At 41.6% G+C, this 20,413-nt stretch overlaps 1 protein-coding gene across 2 annotated transcripts; it reads right to left on the bottom strand.

Moving 5' to 3' along the window:
• Positions 1–1,312: 1,312 nt before the first annotated feature.
• Positions 1,313–19,976, bottom strand: hlfb (HLF transcription factor, PAR bZIP family member b). 2 transcript variants are annotated; one of them, XM_050059484.1, is made up of 4 exons: positions 19,574–19,976; positions 16,756–17,118; positions 6,160–6,374; positions 1,313–2,771 (listed from the first exon to the last, which is right to left on the bottom strand). In XM_050059484.1, exons 1-4 carry the CDS (start codon positions 19,704–19,706, stop codon positions 2,553–2,555), a joined length of 930 nt encoding a protein of 309 aa, XP_049915441.1. In that variant the 5' UTR covers positions 19,707–19,976; the 3' UTR covers positions 1,313–2,552. The 2 variants fall into 2 exon arrangements, with proteins under 2 accessions (XP_049915441.1, XP_049915442.1); XM_050059485.1 differs by having other exon boundaries at positions 1,313–2,768.
• Between the last annotated feature and the right edge of the window lie 437 nt (positions 19,977–20,413).

The following is a 20,413-nucleotide window of genomic DNA, read 5'->3' as shown; positions in this document are numbered from 1 at the left end:
GCTGCGAGGGTCATAAGGACAGAGGGATGTCATATGCTGTAAAGCCCTGTGAGGCAAATTGTGATTTGTGATATTGGGCTTTATAAATAAAATTGATTGATTGACTGATTCACACAAGATACAAAATCTATGATCCTGTTTCCACAAGATATCATTTCACAAGAACAAGTTATTAATTTTAAGTTGAAAAAAACTGATCTTACGTGCACAACTTGTTTAGGTGGGGGTCCTCTATCCGAAAATTTTGAGCAACAAACAGTTGATTTCCTGCACTCTGGTTCATTTTGATAAACAAGTTTTTAACTTTTCTGCATTTTTTCATGGTGTAAATGTCTTTACTAATCTACACCTACGCTCGTTTGCACAAAATTTCTTGCACACAGAAATAATCTTCTTCATACAAGACGTTTTGTTCAAATAAAATCATCCAATTTTTACTTTTTCTGAATTTTATTTTTTTTTTTAAATCCGTGAATGAAACCTGGATCTCTACATCACTGTGACGTGTCCAACAGGGCAGAGAGGCGGCGGTGCTGAGATTTCTACAGCGTCTGCATCACATCAAACTCAGAACTTTAACACGTGGACAGTGAAGATTCACAAAGGCTCATAAAGCTCGTCTCCAACGCAACGAGACAAACAGATAAACGGGTCGATACAGTCAATGTACAAACACTGAAGATACTGAACTGAAGGGAAAATGTCACATTTATCACACGAGTTGCTGCAGTCTGGATCCACCTCAGATCCACCTGTCTGTCTGTTGGCGTCCGATCGTCAGACCTGTGAGTGTGAGCTGAAACTGTACATGAGCCTGAGCCAGACTAAGAGGCTGCCGAGGGCCACCAGGGGCCCCTAAAACAAACTTAAAGTGTCGACTCTCTTTGGGTTCCTCTCTGAACTGCTTGTCATGATTAAAGTAAGAACAGATACACTCCCTGATGTTGTTACAGCACATTTGATGATTATAAGAAAAACATTTTAGGGGCAAATTTGGGTTATAACAAATCATGAGGGTATAAAAAATACATTTCGGGGGGAGCTATACATTTCTTTTGGCATTTTGGGACACTATATCAAAATCAGTGAGTGCATCTTAAAGTCATCACATCCTTTGCACTTTCCATAAATATCCATAAAAACACTGCTGAGGGCCCCAAAAAGACTTCAGTAGAGACGCTGATTGACCAATAGCAGAGCGGCAAGAGGCGGACCACATTCATATACAGAGTCATCAGGAGCAGAACGAAGGCAGGTATGTACATGTGAACAGGTGCAGTGTGGGACCTGCACACCTCGGGGGGGGGGGGGGGGGGGGGGNTAGTGTTAGTGACCCAAAGTCCATGAGGAGAATTCACAAAGAGACGTGTGTGTGTGTGTGTGTGTGTGTGTGTGTGTGTGTGTGTGTGTGTGTGTGTGTGTGTTTAATAATCCTGAATAATGGGCTCAACTCACGGCCGTCGCTCAGGAGCAGCTTTAAGCAGCTGCTGGGTGACTGTTACCATGGAAACAGATGACAGGTGTTAGCTGGGATGTTATAAAGACGTTGATAACACTCCTGGCTCAGACAGAGAGAATAATCTGGTGCCAGAGATGAACAATAAAACCCGTGGAGTCATCTTCAGTGCTGTGCTTCTTTGTTTCTTGTCATCTAAAATATAAATCTGGTGATATTCTGTGTTTCTCTTCATCTTCAGACGAACAGTGAATGTGTCTACAGCCTGACGTTTTGGTCCTCTGCGCCACAGAGACAGGTCTGAGAGCAGCTGTGACTGGGCAGGAACCTACTGTTATGATCAGTTTGCGGGGTGCAAGATGGCGGCTGTTCAAACGCACATATTTGAAATTTTAAGATGCATGACGACGGGACAGGATTCCACGTCTGCTGATGAAATGACCCACTCAATAATGCCAGACGCTTGCAGGAAGCTAGCTAGCAAGGTCAGTAGCAGCTAGCAGCCTTTTAAAGATCGAGTTGACGCAAATTGCTTTTGTTGCCGGATGTAGCCGAACACTAACTGTCAGTTCGCCCCACTTGTTTCATCACGGCTCCAGTTAAGAATCCAAACTGGTCCCGATCTATTGGAATCGTCTGCCTGTGAGCTTATCGATTCCTTTCATTGATGCCGCCATGTTTTTATGCAAAACAATGACGTCAAAATTCACACATCTCGCTGCTGGACACTTTCAAACAGAAGGAGTCACAGCAGAGAGGAGGTCCAAAGTGTTGCTGAGAAACACAGAGTAACACCAGACGGATCGTTTCTCTCCCTCCATGTTTACATTCATATAAACAGTGCACTGATTGGTCCACAGTATAACCTCCACCATCATGTCAGACAGGATGAAAAGCTGAAATATATTTAAAAGTACATTTTTTGCATCTAAACCCTTCAGCTGCCGTGAGCGGAGCCATCAGGAGTGTGAAAGGAGGGTCGCTGGTGGATCAGGAGCAGGCAGGATCATCATTCTCAGAGCGCGTGTTGGTGTATACGTGTCTATATATATATGTATATGTGTATATATATATATGTGTGTGTGTTTGTGTGTCCTCACAGCGGCCCGTGCTGTGCCTCGTACTTGGCCAGGATGTTTTTGGTGCGTCCCAGCTCTTTCCTCAGCTCGGCCACCTCCTGCCTCAGGGCCGAGTTCTCCTTCTCCAGGAAGCCGGCTCGGATGGCGATCTGGTTCTCTTTGAGCCGCCTCGCGTCCCGGGACCGTTTGGCCGCCAAGTTGTTCTTCCTGCGCCTGGCCCAGTATTTGTCATCCTGCTCGAAGGACACAAGGGAGGAGAGAGGAGACGAATACTTCAAAGAAAGATAAACATGGAAGAGGAGGGAGGACTTTTGTTTTTACGACCTGGGCTAGTTTTTAGTTTGTGTGCTTACCTTACTGAAAACCTTCACAGTTTACATTTTGTGTCACTTCTTCCTACTTTTCACTTCAACTGCTGCACAACAGCTTCCCTCAGGATAAGTAAAGTTTTGTATTATCTTATAAAGATTTACTAGAAACAGTCACGAGTCAAGAGTGGAGACACAAACTCACAGGTGGTGAACTGAGGCACATTTTCCCATATAAAGGTTTTGTCAGTCTGTTCAGCACAGAGCTGGAATCAGAGGCTGCATCCCAAGTCTCTCACTTGCATCTTTTCCTTGCGTCTTAGTCCCTCATGCAAGGAAACCATGCGAGCAGAGAGGAAACGGGGTAACATGTTTTGGGAAAATATCCTTTCCTCTCAAAAGACGTCCATTTCTGATGATGGCGTCACAGCTCTGACAGCTGCACACATGTGCACTGTGCTGCAGGGTTGCAGTGATAAACCAGTTTCAAGGTATATCGTGAAATAAAAGTTGATGGTTATGTTACCATGTACATTTGCTTGTCTACGGTATTGGAAAAGTTATTTTCTAAGGGGAGACTTTTTACACAAACCTTTCTGTTTTCAGTCCTTTAAAGGGATAGTGCACCCAAAAATGAAAATTCAGCCATTATCTACTCACTCATATGCCGAGGGAGGCTCAGGTGAAGTTTTAGAGTCCTCACATCACTTGCAGAGATCCAAGGGGAGAGGAGGTAGCAGCACAACTCCACCTAATGGAGGCTGACGGTGCCCCAGATTCAAACGTCCAAGAACACATAATTGAAACCACAAAATATCTCCATACTGCTCATCCGTAGTGATCCAAGTGTCCTGAAGCCCCGACATAAAAAGTTGTTTGGAAAAACGTCATTTGAACTCTGTTTTTAGCCTCATTGTAGCCTGCAGCTCAGTGTACAAAGAGGCAGTTAGAGCTACGTTTGACGTTGAATCTGGGGCGCCGTCAGCCTCCATTAGGTGGAGTTGTGCTGCTACCTCCTCTCCCCTTGGATCTCCGCCAGTGATGTGAGGACTCTAAAACTTCACCTGAGCCTCCCTCGGCATATGGGTGAGTAGATAATGGCTGAATTTTCATTTTTGGGTGCACTATCCCTTTAAGGCTCATTCTGACTGATAATAATATAAATTCTGTGATACCATGATACCCTGACACCGCATTTTTTCTGAGAAGGTTATCGTACCATGAAATTCTCACCGTACTGTGCTGACATTAATAAGGGCACACAGTTATCAGTGGCAGAGCAGCAGTTTTTTCTCTCTGCACATGAAGAACAACCTTTTATATGGTTTATATGATTTATAAATTATTTGCCTCTGTATTTATTGATATTCGGACTGTAAATTCATTATTCAATAACCCAGAATATGATTACGGTGTCTTTTGAACACTTGAAGTTATTTATTCGGCCAAAATATTTCAGGGAAAATTGAAATGATGTAACTGAAATGTCCGTGCTGTGGGGGACAGTATGACATGAGACAGCCTCTCTCTGACTTTGATTGTCTCCATAATAAAAGTTAACGGGGGAAAATAACAGATCGTGAAAAAAAAAGTCATTTTTCACTGGATGGTGAATCAGAAAAAAAAGAAAATATACAACTTCGGAGTGAAACCCTCGAGTTTAATTTCTTGTCTGTCTTCACTCTGGTATAACACTCAGATGATGTTATGATGTATCAGATCAGTCGGATTAGCTGCAGCGTCCAATCAATAACTGATCTAATCAGGGAAGCCTATTGGCCAATAAAAGTCCATGCTCTCATTAATGCTCGCTCATCGATCCTCAGAGCAGAGTAAGAGCGCTGTGAGGGCCTTTAAGATGGTGCCAAAGAGCCACTTCTGGTTTAAGAGAGGATCAAGCCCGAGGGAATGTCGAATATGAGACTTGGGATGGACCCGGGATGTAGTTAGCTTAGCATAACGATGGCCTGGCTCTGTTAGAGTGTAAACCTAACAGCCTCTAATGTTCACTGTAAAGCACAGTTTGTGGTTTACTATTAGATACATGCTGAAGTTATTTCACGTACTGTATATGTATTTATAAGGAAATATTTCATTGTGGTTTTCATGTTTCTCATTTGTTTAAAAATAAAAGTAAAAGGTGTCTTTCTGCCCCCTGGTGGTCAAATGTCACACATTGCTGCTTTAATGCAGCTCCTATAGAGGAGGTGTGGAGCCTCAGTGTCTCCCTAAAGCCTCTGCAGAGCTGCGTTCACAATCAGCTCCCAGCCGCTCATCACTGGACGGCAGCCACAAACAGATCCACTTTTTATTGGAACAAATTAAAAGCTAAATCCTCTCAGCCTGACCTCACAGCGGAGGAGACGGGTGGCAGGATCACGAAACAGCTCTGCTCTCTCATTCAGTCTCATTTAAGCCTCTTAACCAGGAGGACACGCCCCCCCCTCTCCTGAGCAGGACCAATAGCAGACAGCGAGTTCTCTCCCAGCATGCTGTGCAGGTTTAAGCTGAGTCGATAATAATCAGCACTAATGGTTCTGTCTGCATGTCAGTCAGTCTGAGCACCGGACCTGTACGTCAGTTTCGACTCTGAGACTTTCACAGATATGTGAATGTTCTGGCCGCTCAGGATCTTCCAGTGTGACGTCTCTGACTGATGAGAGATCTCTGTCAAACTCTACAAACTAGACTTGAAACTTGAACCTTTCTACCCTTCTACCTTGTTACCTCTCCCTTCATGCAGACACTGTGTACACATTATAATATCGCACTGAGCTGCAGATAACAGAGCGAATATCTGTGTCATGTATGACGTGAACGCAGCATTAGAAAAGGAATATTTTGGTTTTGTGATATGCATTGAAGCAAGGAGGCGTCAATGCCAATACTTTAGTGCCTTAAACCTCAGTTCTTTCTAAACGCCAGAATGGGGCACGGTGCAGTCGCAAGAAGAAAATGTACATTTCTGCAAACCACAGATACATTACATAAGTCATGGAGTAGTAGTAGGAGGACAAGCTGCAGGATTGCCAGGTCCGCTTATTAGCCGAATAATTCACTAAAGTTCCTTTTATAACATCAATGTTTTTCAGCTTTATGAACCTGAATTGTTGTAATTTCAGTGGGTTGAATTGTGTGTAGTTTTTACTGGAAGGTTGGAACACAATTTCACCCTTAAAGTGAGTCAAGGTTATGACATAACAATGCAGGCAGGAAATCAGGTTGTGTTGCATAACGAGATGACTTCAATCTTTTGAGAGTTTAAAATAAAATTCAAAAAAAGACCTTGATCTTGTCAGAACCAACTCCAAATTACCTTCAGGTCCTCTGGGATGAAGATCTTGCGAGCTTTCTTGATCATGGGCTGTGGTTTCAGCTCCTCGGCCGAGAACTTGCGTTTGCGCGGGTCGAACATCTCCTGACCCGGCACGCTGGACAGAGCCAGGTCGGCCGGGTCGGGCTCGTACCCGACAGGGACCTGGATGGAGTCTGGGTCGATGGGGCTGGGAGTGTTTCTGGAGCTCGGGAGGCCTGGAGGAAGAAAAGCCAAGGTCTTTGAATAATGGACATCAGAGCGTCACAACAAGATGCATCTCACACAAAGTCCTGTGGATCCAGAGTGAGTAACAAGGAAATGTGTCTTTAGAAAGGCACAAAACATCTTGTCAACGGTGATCAGAAAAGATGACGTTCACTGTCAGCTGAAGATACCTGAAACGTCTATCATGACCTTATAGTATAGTTAAGCTCTTTTGAAGTGGGATTGTATGAGGTACTTAAACATAGTCAGTGTATTATCAACAGTAGATGGAGGTTGGCACGCCCTCAATTTGGAGAAGCAGACTGCAGCACCAACAGCTGCTGGTCTACCGCTGCCTCGATCAGTTAGTTAGTTTGTGTTATTGTAGATTCACCAAAGTCACACAATAACACAAACAAACGAACTGATCGAGGCAGGACTGTACAAAGAACATCATATGACTCCACTTCAAAATATCCTATCTATCCCTTTAAGTTGATATTAAATGCGTTTGATGAGCAAATAAAAGTTTCCCAAACTGAACATGTGACTTCACCCCTGCTCAGAAAAGATAAAGAAGTATTGCTCTTTCTGTCTAAGGCAAAACAATCACTGGCCATTTTTAAAATCATAATCAACATAGTGACAAACAAAAAACTAACAAGCAAACACAGAAAAAAAACAAAACAGCTACTCAAAAATAGGAGAATATTAAAAAGGAAATTAAATGAAACTGGTTAAATTAAAAGGTTGACATCATAAGATCTCAACCCAAAGCATCTAAACCATTTAAAGTATTAACTATTACTCGATAATAGTATTAAGTAATCACAAGATATAGAAGGAATATCTACATTTATATTACAAAGATATGGTATTATATTATATTCAGAGGACTTTCTGTGAGGCTGCAGTGTGGAGCTGCGGCCAGCAGGAGGCGACAGACCTGAAGTTAAACCGTGAATATAAACACTGATTTTAAACCAGGTTTGTCTGAGTGAGCAGCTTCAGGTGAAAAACCAAAACTCTTTAGCCATAAAGGTGTGACAGAAATGTTTCTGGAGCAGCTCCGAGTCTTTCTGTCCTTAATTGTCCTCACTGAGGAGTCAGTCCTGACCTGCTGATACATTCACTGTCTCCTCTCTGCTGTGACGAGGTGGAAAACGTGGGCAGATCAAACTTGTGAAAATCTAAAGAAGGTGAATATATATCCATTCACCTCCGTGTCATGAGGAGCTACAGACCAAAGACGTGCCGTGGGTTTAAAGGACATTTGCTCTGCTCTTTTTGCAGAATAGGGATGTAGTTAATGACATTTACAACAATGAAATCAGCCATCACTGTGTTTTCAGTGTTCTCCGTCATCTCTGAAGACAGACAGCCGTTATGTAACACCAACTGTGGGTGTCTAAATTAACACACCATTTTAGAAGCAGCAGAAGAATAAAGGCACCAGCTGGTTTTAGCTTAAAATTCAAAGGCACTGTAAACACCTCAGTTTGGTTGAATACAACTGCAGTAGAAATAAAAAATGTTTTATGAAATATTAATGTATTTTATCAGCTGTTACACGTGTGAAGTTTCCTCCAGGAAATAATCCTTGCCAAAAAACACAGTGTCTTTTTAACTGCATTGTCACATCCACAACTTTTTATTTGCTGCCACTGTGTCTATGCTGTATTAATTATTTTAGATTTATTATGATGTGATAAGACTTTCTGTATTGATGCAGCGTGATGTTTTTATTGTATCTGGTGAAACCAAAGGTGAATATCTGGCCTCTGCTCAACAGTGTTCTATAATATTTTATTCTAACGAGCAGTTAATGTTGAGGGAGTTTGTATTAAAGCCCATTTGTGCCATAAAAAGAAAAAAAAGTGAGTAAATAAAAACAATAAGAATATGAAATGACAAAAACAGTTATGGTAAATAAAATTACTGTAAGCAAGTCAGATCAGTTATAACAGGTAATAATAAGTCATCTTAATTTTGACTTAAAAACTCACATTTTCAGTTGTAAACTTGCAATTTGGTCTGAACCTGATTTATTTTTTCATGATTTTAACTGCTAAAACTTTTAATTCTAATAAGAAGTCTTACTTTTGTTATCATAGATATAACATTTTTTACTTTTATCCTTTTAAAATCTAATCTTTTTGGTGTTTTTTTTGTGCAGAAAAGGACCATCCATACTGTCTTCCATGCATTTGGCCTCCCAGGGAAATTACATTTAAAAAGTACAAACACATAACAAATATTTGTTTTTAAGAGTCAAATTTTAGTGATGTCAAGTGATGTCAGCAGAAACAAAAAGGTGAATAAGCTGTACACCTGAATGGAGTCGCCCCTCCCCCGACTGTCTCTTTCCCTCTATGAGCCTGAGAAGCAGTTCTTGGAAGAGACTATTTGTTTTTCCTCTCCAGCTGGTCCTGCAGAGGTCAGGGCAGGTGTGTGTGTATGTGTGTGTGTGTGTGTGTGTTCACTTGCTACATAGTGAGGACCAAAATGTGCTTTTTAACAACAGCGCGAGGACATTTCTTTATAAGTGTGGACATTTTGGCCTGTTAAAAGGTCAAGACTTTGTTTAAAGGTCCTGGTTAGAATTAGGTCAAGGTTAGGGACATTTAGATGTGATGGGTACAATTAGGGTAATGGGCAAAGAGGGTCCTCACAAATATATAAGTACAGGCATGTGTGTGCGTGTGCACTCTTGTACGGTAATCTTTGTGAGGACCAGTTCAAGACAGTTAAGAAAGCGGACATTTTTTCAAAGTGAGGACTTTTTGTTTGGTACTGACTTTGGGCCACGGGAGCCCACACTGTCGTAAGCAAATGCACCACAGGGTATTCAAACACTTGAGGTCATGTTGAATACTATTTTGACTTCACATAGCGCAACTAACGAGGTAGCGTAACCGTTTCTGCCTAAACCAAACTGCAATCAAAAACCAAGCAACTGACTGAGCTTGTAGCAAAGAGCATTGTCTGCCTGAACATGGTGCATGCCTGATGACAGTGCTCCAAAAATCTTTTATTTCAAGCTATTCCCACAAACAACATCCTACCAGTGTGACACCTGTCATTGTGCAACCACAGAATCACCTTAGCCACAGGCCCAGTAAAGAAAAGGTTTAAAAAAGGACTGTTAGAAAATTCAGACTGGGTTACAATCAGGTTTAGGTTGATTTTAGGGTGGATTTCGATGTTTAACCGCACAATGGAATCACAGCTCCCTTCAAATGTATTAGTGACGTTTAAACTGACCGCAGCTCTTCCTCAGATTTTTGCCTGAGGACGAGCTGCAGCTGGTCTTCCATCATGTGCTTCCACATGACTGAAGCACATGATGGATTCAAGTTGACACATGATGATGTGCCTCACTGCGTCAAAACGTGATGCTGACAGACGTCCTGACATGTGCGTGTGTGTGTGTGTGTGTGTAACATGAGTGTGAGCCGCTGAGTCGTGGTTCCTGATGTTTCCCACAGAGCCCAGCTGGTCTCTGATCCCTATGTTTAGAGCTGGTTTGAAAATATACATCCTACATTACCGTTATTATTTTGAACCTCAGACAGAACCATGCTAGTAGTTTCCCCCTGCTTTCAGTCTTTATGCTAAGCTAAGCTAATCACCTCATGATTCCAGCTATGTACTGAACACACAGAATAAATCTTTTTTCACAAATATTCAATTACTCCATTTAGCCAATAATTTAAACCACTGATCTGGAAGAGAAACTAAATATCCATCAGGCCAGCGGCTCCCACCTGATGGTTGGGACCCCTCCAACGGGTCACATGATAGATCACAGGGGTCTCAACAAGATAAGAATGAAGATAAAACACACATATACTACAGAAAATGACACGTTTCTGCTTTTTTCTAAACCTTCCTACTACTCGTCCCCTTTTCAGGCCTCTAGAAAGTATTTTCTTTAATGCAGAATCTGTACAACTGTGAGCTTGTGTTAATTATTGAAGATACATTTGAGTCTTTTCACCTCTTCTTTTCTCTAATCAGAACTTGTACAAACACTGTTTTGTGAGATTTTAGTGAGTAGATGTAGAGATAAATTTGTTCTTCATCCTGCCCAAGACCAGACCTGCAAATGATGAGCTGGCAGGCTTTAATTTTCTCTTCTTGATTCAACCCAATCAGCTGGAAAAAGCTTGATATTGTATGTTTCTGCAAATAAAAGATACGTTAAATTTGCAGGTTATTATGCAGCAAATACAATCGCAATACAACCTGATTTTCGTGGCACCATCCTGGCTGGAAACGCAACAATGGGTTGCTAAAAATCAACCATGTTATGTGAGTAAAAGTCAATGGAAACAAAGTGATGACTTCCTAAATAACAACTGCTTTTCTTGGCACTATCCTGGCAGGAAATACAGTGATGTCTCTATGGAAGAACAGCCATGACGTTGGTAAAAAGCCGCTGGAAACACGGTAATGACTCATTAAAACACAAGCAGTTTTGTTCTCTGTTAGTCTTGAACGGTGGTCTGGAGCCTCCAGAAGACAAAGTCAGCTCATATACTGCGTCACTTTAGAAACACTGATGTGATACGTATGATACATAAAAATCTAAGAGGTTTGCAGAAATGTACAATGCAAACATTTTCTTGGTGACTGGGCTGCGCGATCCTACATTTGGGGGATTTGGGTTGTGAAGTCCTGTTCAGAGCCCCAGAGAAGCTCGGTCCAGTGCCGAGTGGGATGACACCCGTGATTGAAAAAGTCACTTTAGAGTCTTGAACTCTGCACTTCTCACAACAATGTCAAAGCAGTTCGTGCAGGTCAGAGGTGACTCCGAGATGAAAGTGTGAGGAAACATTTCAGGTTCAGGATGTGGCTGTTTGTGCTGTTTGAGTCCGTCCTCTCTCTGGCAGTTTGTTTTTCATTACTTGCTGAACCCCGGGTAACCCTGGTTGTTCCTACTTCCTTATCTGCAGGACAGTCACAGGGCCATGTGGGAATACAAATATGCCAGATTATGCCCATAGATTACTCAGCTATATTTAGACATGAGAGCAGCAGATTACTGCTGGCCTCTGCTGGGCTGAAGCTACAGTGTGATGCTGTGCAGGGAGCCGTGACCGCTGATGGGAGAAGTTTCAAAATCTTTCATGGGAGTCAAAGTCAGTGGAAAAGTATGAACTTTACTAAAATGTTGCAGTGGTTTCAGAGTGAACATATTAATGGGAATGTGAGTTTATAGTCCAGTACAGCTGTCTATATATGTCTTTGTAAAGATTGTTAAATGTGTCAATGAGGAGGTTTTTTTCACTGTCAAGGCCTGAAGGATTACATTAGTTTAGTTTAGTTTATTTCGGTCATTTTTCAACTTATACAACTTAAAAATACAATACTGAGACATTACTTTTGAAGCAGTGGCGACAACTGATTTGTTGTGTTAGCCTGACTAAACTCAGACTTTTAAAATTTATGTAAACATGTTAGTCTGACTGAAATCGTAATAAATCGAATTTCTCAAAGTTGGACTAACACACCCAGATAATGTGACTCCTGCATGTATACAGTGAACCAGACCCAATATGACCGAGGCGCTCTGAGCATGCGAACTTGTTTGTTGATTGTTTCATCTGACGTAATAGGTCAACTTCTATACAAGATGTTTCTTTTCGACAAGTTTTATCATTCAGATGAAAGTGTCAGTAATCATAGAGCAGATTCTGGAGAAGCAGACGACGTGCTTTTCAGAAAAGTTTAGGAAGGAAACACAAGTGTTTTGTCAGGGAAATGGGTCATACACAAATTATTATTCAAAGCAGGATAGTTTAAAAAATCAGCTCCAATCTTGACCTTTAAAAAACCATCAGATGAACTCCTGCAGCTGATTCTGAAAACACAAGACATGAACTCTACTCTGGACCAAGCGGAATATCCCTGTCTGAATCACACACTTTAGCCCTGTGTGCGCGCGTGCTTGTGTGTTTGTGTGTGTGTGTGTGTGTGTGTGTGTGTGTGTGTGTGTGTGAGCCACAGGCTTATTAGTTGATGTGAGTGTAAACACAGGGCTGGAAACTTGGTGTGTGTTGATGTGAGGGTTACCGCCCCCTGGCCTACTTCTGCAGAGAACACTATGTTCTTAAAACATTGATCTCATGCAGGGACAGGCGCGCACACACACACACACACACACACACACACACAGGCACACACTCACACACACACACCAGCCGGTCACATGTCTCTGCATGCTGCGAGAGGGCGGCTTGTTTTCTTTCTCTATAAACATGAGGAACTCAGAGCGAGTAAAAGACTTCACACGGAAGTTTTCGCCGTCACACACACACATGTTGTTACACGAGTGCGTACAGACACACACACCCATACTGAGGCCAGGACATCTGTCGAGGTGTTGAATCTGACACCTCTCTCACTCCTGGCGTCTGGGGTGGACATGTTTTCCTCACTCTGCGCAGCAGTGCAGCAGCGCAGAGCGAGCGTTACTACTCGCAGAGTTTCCCCCTATCTGAGATCAGATCTGAGCACACCTGAGCTCCTCTCACCTTTGCACTGTTTCACTCCCTACGCAGCATTTCTCTGGCCACGAGAAGGTCAAGGATTTAAACTTTGCTCTCTCTGATCTGAGAGTGTTTTCTGTGTGTGGTGAAAGAAGGTGACCAAAGATTAGAGTGCAGGACGGTGGGGTCATGTGCAAATAAATGTCTAGCAACGACGTGTAAATGATACGAGTGGACGTCAGAATGAACGACACGGTGGCACTGACATCACTTTATGACACACTGACCTCAAGGACCGAGATATCTTTTCGATATTTTTGGATGTCTTCCTTTATGGGTTGGGGGAAAAAATCAATACAGTAAAGTATCGCAATATTTTGTGTGGCAATATTGTATTGAACAGCAAGTATTGAAATATTATTCCATAAATTATTAATGCTGCAAATACAAATTAAACTTTTGCTCGCCTACAGACTGAAACTCTATCTTATTGGATAAAAACAGATATTGACACAATTTTTCCTTAATTTGGAGCTAATAAAATGTAATAAATTGCAATATATATCGCAATATATGTTATTACAATACTCAGTATCTTGCAAAACATTTAAAAGCGCAAAAATATTGCATCATGACCAGTGTATCATGATAATATCATCTCAGGGGGTCTCTGGTGATTCCCACCCCTAACTTCCTTTGAGGATTATAAAAGAAGCCAAAGTTGTTAAAATGTTAACGTCTGATCACGAGCAGCTGAACTAAAACTACATATCTGAAAGATGTCTGATGAAACAAGTAAAAAATACTACAAATATGGCCAGACATTCATGACAACTTTATTTTTACAGGGTTTTGTATAAAGGTTTTTGACACAAGTGTTGATGCGATATCTTGGTTTCGGTACCGACAGTACAACAATACTTATTTGATCCCTTGCTTCTCTACAAAAATCATGTTTTCTCTTAACAAAATAATCTGGAGGTCTTAAATGGTTACTGTTATTTAAACACAAGCACCTTTATCTAAATCAAATACTTAATAATTGGCAAACAAAGTGATTTGGCTCCAGCGTGATTACTTCTTTGTTTTGTTTTTTTAACTAAACCACTGGCATGTGACAGGATTTAAAAAAAAAAAAAGTAGCTTTGTGAGGTCATAAAGTTAGATAAGAATCAAGCTGAGCTCAGTAATGTTTGTTTGTCTATCTAAACTTTGCTAACGTGACTAAATAAGCCACCGTGAGACACTGGTTGTACCCGTCTGTGTGGGCTGACGTGTGTAGTGAAATGCTGCTCTGTATCAAAAGAGTATAAAATTAATTTGCAGAATTAATTGTATTTTTTATTTGTTATCAATATTTCTGGTTTTTATCATCCTAATAGTCGTCAAATCCATCTATATATTTAGTCTAAAACAACCTGGTCTCACTCACAACTTGTCAAACACCAACACTTGGTCAGTGGCCCTCACCATCAAAAAACGACTCATTGAGGCACCTTTGGTGTCGGTAACAGACGCAGCGGGCGCCACCATTTTTTTCATGCTCTGAGCAACTGCCGTACTATAAAGAGCGAGAAAGGCGGAATTGTCAAACAAACTCCGGACTTTCACCCAGGAGACTGCTCTCTGTGTCCTGTGTAACAGCAAAAGTCAACCAAGTTATTCTAATATGTCATATGTATATATGTATGTCATGTGGTGTTACGTTACATTATTTAAGCCAAGCATTATGTTTTTTATCTTACTCTAACCACATGTCAGGTCTGCACATTGTTTCCCTTTCACACATGTAGCACATAAAATGAGCCTGTGTGTGTCAGACCTGATCACACCTACTGGATATACTCTGTATGGTTAAGCGAGGGGTGGTGCCTACATGGAGCGTGCAGGGTGCAGCGCATGATGCGAATTACATCGTGATCCCATAGCGTGTTTGTAATTGTATCTTGCCATTTTATTAATTTGTCTGTTTTTGGCCCTTAACGACAGAAGTTCTTGAACCTAGCCGTTTCTCCAGTTAGACATTTTTGCTGCTAACGATTCTTCTTCTTCACCTGCTGTTAGTTTTCCTCTGGTTTTCCATGAGCCGCGCACGCCTTCGCTTGCAGTGAATTCTCTGGGCAATGACCTGCTCTATTCACATTAAGGACTTTGTACTCAGGTTTGCAGTGTAAAAAGGCGTATAGTTCAATGTGCGGGGCCGCTGCCCAAGTGTCGGTATTTGATGAGTTGGTTCGTTGTGAGACTGTGTTCTCTAAAACTACTGAAGCCTATAAAGTACCCATTGTGTGTAAGTTTAAACTTGTAGAATCTGAACAGCCCTCAGAGTGCTAACACCAGTAGACATAACCTCAGTGTTGCTGTAGCTACAGCCCTGCTGAGAGTCCTGCTAGTAGACCATCGATTTTCATCTACAGCTAAAAGTACAGAAATCATTTAATCTTAAAGCTGAACTCATGTGAACTCATTTTAACCGATTCCTCCTCCTCGGCTGTGAATCAAACTGTTCCTCGAGTGAGATATTTAGCCGATTGATTTTTCTATACAAAGACCAAATCCCCCCTGCAGCCCTGAACGCCTCCTGCCTGTTTTCTGCTCACCCATCACTGCTAATCACTCAGGAGGACAAAGGCTTCTTCCTCCTACTGCAGCTACAACTCATCATGAAAGATGTCCTTTTGTTTTCAGGCTGAGATAACAAAGGGGAAAACTGGTTGTTCAAAGTAATGCTTTGTAGTGGTGCTCTGGTGGTGCTTCTTTTAGTGTTGAGTGAGACATGCAGCCTTGATTTCACTGACTGCCCTGCTTTTCAAGTCTGGTGGAGATTTCTGAGCCCATAGAAGAGCGTGTGATCACTTAAAAGAACATGTCTGTGTGTTTTAGCTCATACAAATTACGTAACCTTCATATTTTGCTGATCATTTTAAAAACATGTTGTAGAGTTTTAGATTTCTAGGTGTATTTCTCCTTTAATTCCAGACATATGTTGTTTTCCATTCACACTGTAAGGCACATAAGTCAATTAGCAGTCTCTTAAACTACAGCAGAAACAATTGGTCAATTAATCAATTAGTTGAGTGGTTGATTGACAGAAAATTACTGGGAAAAGTCAGGTTTTCTTACAGTCGTATGATACTGTACTGAATATCTTTGGGGTTTTGAAACACAAAAGAACTTTTGCTGCATCTTTAAGAAAACATGCGAGAGAATGATGACTGGCGTTATAAGAGTATAGCTCAGTGCGTGGTTGAGAGAGATGGTGGTGACTGCGCTGACAACACACAGGTGTTGGCATTCAGAGCAGCGAAGAAAAACTGTGGTCTATGGTGCACGGCCTCACCTAGACTCATGTGCTCGCAACTCTTATTTATCTTCCCATAAAAATAAAACAAAACAAAATGTTTCGCTTTCCGCAGCGTTTATGGTAATGCTGGGTAACTTTTCATCATTCACACTTGTTCATTATTGTGCAGTTCCTCTGGGATCATCCTTGGTCCTGTTATCTTTCTCCCTAAAATGTAATTTCGCTGCTATGCTGATGACACCCTGCTTTATCTGCAAATAAAACAAAAACAAACAGGCTTATTTACAGCCTCTAAAGGACTGTCTTTAGATTAGGCTGTAACTTTCCTCAGCTGAATGAAACCAAGATATTTTTTGTGCCTTTACTGAACCAACTGTTGGTAACGTTCTGTAATGAATGTAAAACAGAAGTTACCTTCAATGGAAAAAATATGTCTAAAACACAGCAGTGTGGTTTACAAATCAAATTCTCCTTTTAAGTTTATACACCAGTGGAAGTAAATGGAGTAAAAATTGCACAAACATCATCGTAAACTGAGGCTGGAACATGAAAATGAATTAAAGGAGAAACGGTGTGTGTGTATTTCTGTGTTACCTGCTCTTGCGGGGCTGCTGTGCAGGCAGTTTGGAGAGACGACGCTCGTGTGTACAGAGGTGGAGGCGTGGTTGCTGAGGTCCATCACAGAGGGTGACGACGTGGGCGCGACTTGGGACATAATTGGCGGCTGGCGTGGCGGAGCGTGTGGTTGGTGCTGGTTGAGTTGGTGGTGGTGCTGGGAGGGGCTGGAGGGGATGCCGTTCTCAGACAGGAACTCTTCCAGGTCCATGTACTCCAGTTGGAAGGTGTCTCCATCGTATGGCAGAGTCTTGTCCCACAGCGTGGGGCCGAGGAAGGCTGACTGGGGGACGCTGCGCTCCTCCTCAAGGTTCTTCTCCTTCTCCTGCTCCTTGCTGAAAGCTACACGAGGACAGAGGGAATGAATCAGTCAGTGCAACTCAAAATAAGAAAATCCTTCTGTTTGGGTATGGCTCTTGGGATTTGGATTATAACCTCTTAGTTCCTCAAGTCCAATGTTAGTCCTGCCTTAAAGGTGCCCTGAAGAGTTTTTGATCACCTGCAGCTCCGTGAAGCATTTGGAAATTATATTGTTGAGCAGGTCCACATTTTGTGGCATCTCACGCTCTACTAGCACATGACACAGATTTAGAAAATGTTGGAATTGTACATTTCTGCAAACTATGAAAAAGTTACATTTGCACATTGTATGTCAACATTTCTAAAGTGGCATGTCACCTAGGCGAGACGACTGCCAAGCTGTAGACCAATGTTTGAGTCCAGCAAATAAGTCATTGCTATTTTTCCAGCAGCTTTTAGCCTCCAGATGTGGGTGTTTTTTAGCGACCAGTCATTGTTTTTCCAGCGGGGACAGAGGCACAAAAAGTGGTTGCATTTTACTGAGATATCGTTGTGTTTCCAGTGCCCCTAAAACTGAATATTTTGAGCCAGCACATGACCTTTTCCTAAACATGACCAAGTTTTTGCTTTGTTTTTATTTCGAATCCGAACTGCATAATAACATGCAGATGTAACATATCTGTGGTTTGCAGAAACATAATGCCAACATTGTTCCTGGCAGTTGGGTTGCCAAAAAATCCTCCGAACTAAACAACCAAATGTGATATTTATCACTGCTTTCTAATATGAAACTCTGTACTGAGCATTTTCTGATCTAACAAGACGCCATTGTTTGTCAGTGTCTACCAACACCATCAAAATTCCCACAATGACTCACATGACTGTTTTCTACTTGCCATGATTAAGGTTTGTTTGTGTTTTCGTATATAAGAGTTGATTATAGTTCGGAAAAGATCATGGTTCACATTTATAAAAATATTTGGGTGAGGGTGAGGACACGTCGAGTTGAAAACTTTTCAACTTGGGCAAGAAATGAACACTTATACTGTGGCTTTATGACTGTAGATTATAATATATGGGTGTCACCCTGTTCTTGCTCTGGTTGCTACAACAGAAGCATGTAAACAAATGCTGCTTTTGTCTCAGTGACGCTCAGTCCTGCTGATGATTTCATGCTGTTCCACTAATCGCCAGCTGGTGGCGGTAATGTCTCTGGAGCAAACATAATGCAAAATATTTTTAAAAAAATATCATATACATCGGTTTTGCAGCTTGAATAAAAAAAGTTAACATGAGATTAATGCATCAGGTGAAAATGATGAAATTTTAGGCACAGCTCATAATAAACAATGGCGCCTGGACATCTGTGTCGTCCAACAAGAAGACTGAAATGCTTTTCATTAGCAGTTAAAACCTAAAACAAGAGGGATTATGGTTATAAAGAGGCAGATGTCATAATGGGAAACTCAATATGAAGTAACGAGGGAGAGTGTTTCTAGTGAGTCGCCAAAACTGGTGAAGAAGACAGTTTAGATTTTACAGTTTAGACAAAGAACTTGAAACATGTTCACAATCCTTCAGACAATGTCAGACCTTTAATGTGTCCTCAGAACCGTCATGGTTCCTCACTGACAGCAAGGTGTGTCCTTGAACACAACACTGGACCTCTATCAGCTCCACAAACCCTGACCTCTGACCTTCCCACGAACAGACGCATCTTTCCCACAGGAATCAATAAGTTTTCCACTGTTTATTATTATTGATTATGAGTGTTTTTGTGACATTTTACAGACACATTTCTGCATGTTGGTCACCAAACAACCAATATTATGACTTTATGCTCCACATTTAAATATGCTTCAAATGCATGCACTGAAATATCTGCTAAAATTCCAGCAATAAAACCCACTGTGAGGTCATGGATCATTTTCTGGGGATTTGAACATTCTAAGAAACTGAGACGGAGAATCAAATTTTCAGTTTATGAAATGACAATTAGGTTGGTCACAAGTGTCTTTGGTGGGAGGGGTTTGGCTGTGCAGCTCTCTTGACAGGCACATTTAACAAACACTAAATGTTCAAACATTAATATTATAATTACATTACAGCTCATCTGGCCTGATTTTAATATATATGGAATGAGCGTTTATAATATTTATATAAGGCACTTAATTCGCACTGCTCCTCTGCACATTTCCAAGCATATTTCTGCCTGGACTGCTCTGAAAAGTTTATCTGCGTGAGACTCAGAGTTAACCTTCCCTGCAGCTTTACATACAGGTTCAAAAAGACTAAAGGAAAGTGCAGACACACTCCATGCTTGGAACGCAGCTCGGACAGCTCAGCGGCAACATGACTGAGATTCCTCATAAATCACCTCTCTTTAAAACACCCAACACTCCATGCAGTCAACATGAACAGTAAATCACAGCCTAATAAAAGCATACAGTAAATCATGTGTTGAAGCTCTGCGACACCGTTTCTCTGCTAACTTTACCTTCATGGTGCAGCGGCAGCTTCATCGGGTTCTCCAGCAGAGACTTGAGCACTCCGTGCGTCGCTGAGGGCAGAAAACTTGGATTGAGCGGGATGGGATGTCGGGACATTTTCTCCATCACGCCTCCTTGCATCGGGCGAGCCGGGGTCCGAAAAAACACAAGTGAAGAAGAAGAAGAAATAAAACCAAAAGGAAATGTGGGGAAGGAAAAGTGTGTATGTAGTTGGTGGAGTCCTCGGCTCTGCAGCTACATGGAAACACTCAGATTATAAAATGATCACAGCCCTTAGAATAAAACCCTGTCTGCTGGAATAAAAACAATAATCGGCGCGGGACGTGTTGTGGGCGCGTGCGGCGGTGCCTGACCGGGCTGCAGGAGGCGGACAGACCGATCACCGATCCCATGTGTGAGACCGGAGGACTGCTGACGTCAAACACCCGCCTCTCTACCTCCACACCCCTCCTCTATCTCTCCCCGCCTTTCCTCACTGCTCACTCAAATCTGCAGAACTGACCATTTATTACAGTCAATTAATTAATATCAATTATTATTATTATTTTAATAATATGTTAAGAAATATGTGATTTCTTTAAGTAACCCTAAGGAGTCCTCCCAAACCCTTATATTAATAAATAGCTGAATATACAAATTCAAGTATTTTTTGTGTGCAGCCCAACTTTCTGTCCATTTTACGCACACAAATATTCTTTTCAAAACACAATGCCTTTGAAATCCTAAATAATCCTGACCTCACAAAATGTTATTTATCATAAGTTATTAATTTGAATACTCTCCCAACTTCCTTTGATCAGAAGAGACGCGCGTGTCTCTCCTGTAAA

Source organism: Epinephelus moara, chromosome 13, assembly GCF_006386435.1.
Source record: "Epinephelus moara isolate mb chromosome 13, YSFRI_EMoa_1.0, whole genome shotgun sequence".
In the NCBI taxonomy this organism is placed as follows: Eukaryota; Metazoa; Chordata; class Actinopteri; order Perciformes; family Serranidae; genus Epinephelus; species Epinephelus moara.
Note: the sequence above shows the minus strand (reverse complement) of the source record. Positions and strands in the feature narration are given on the sequence as shown.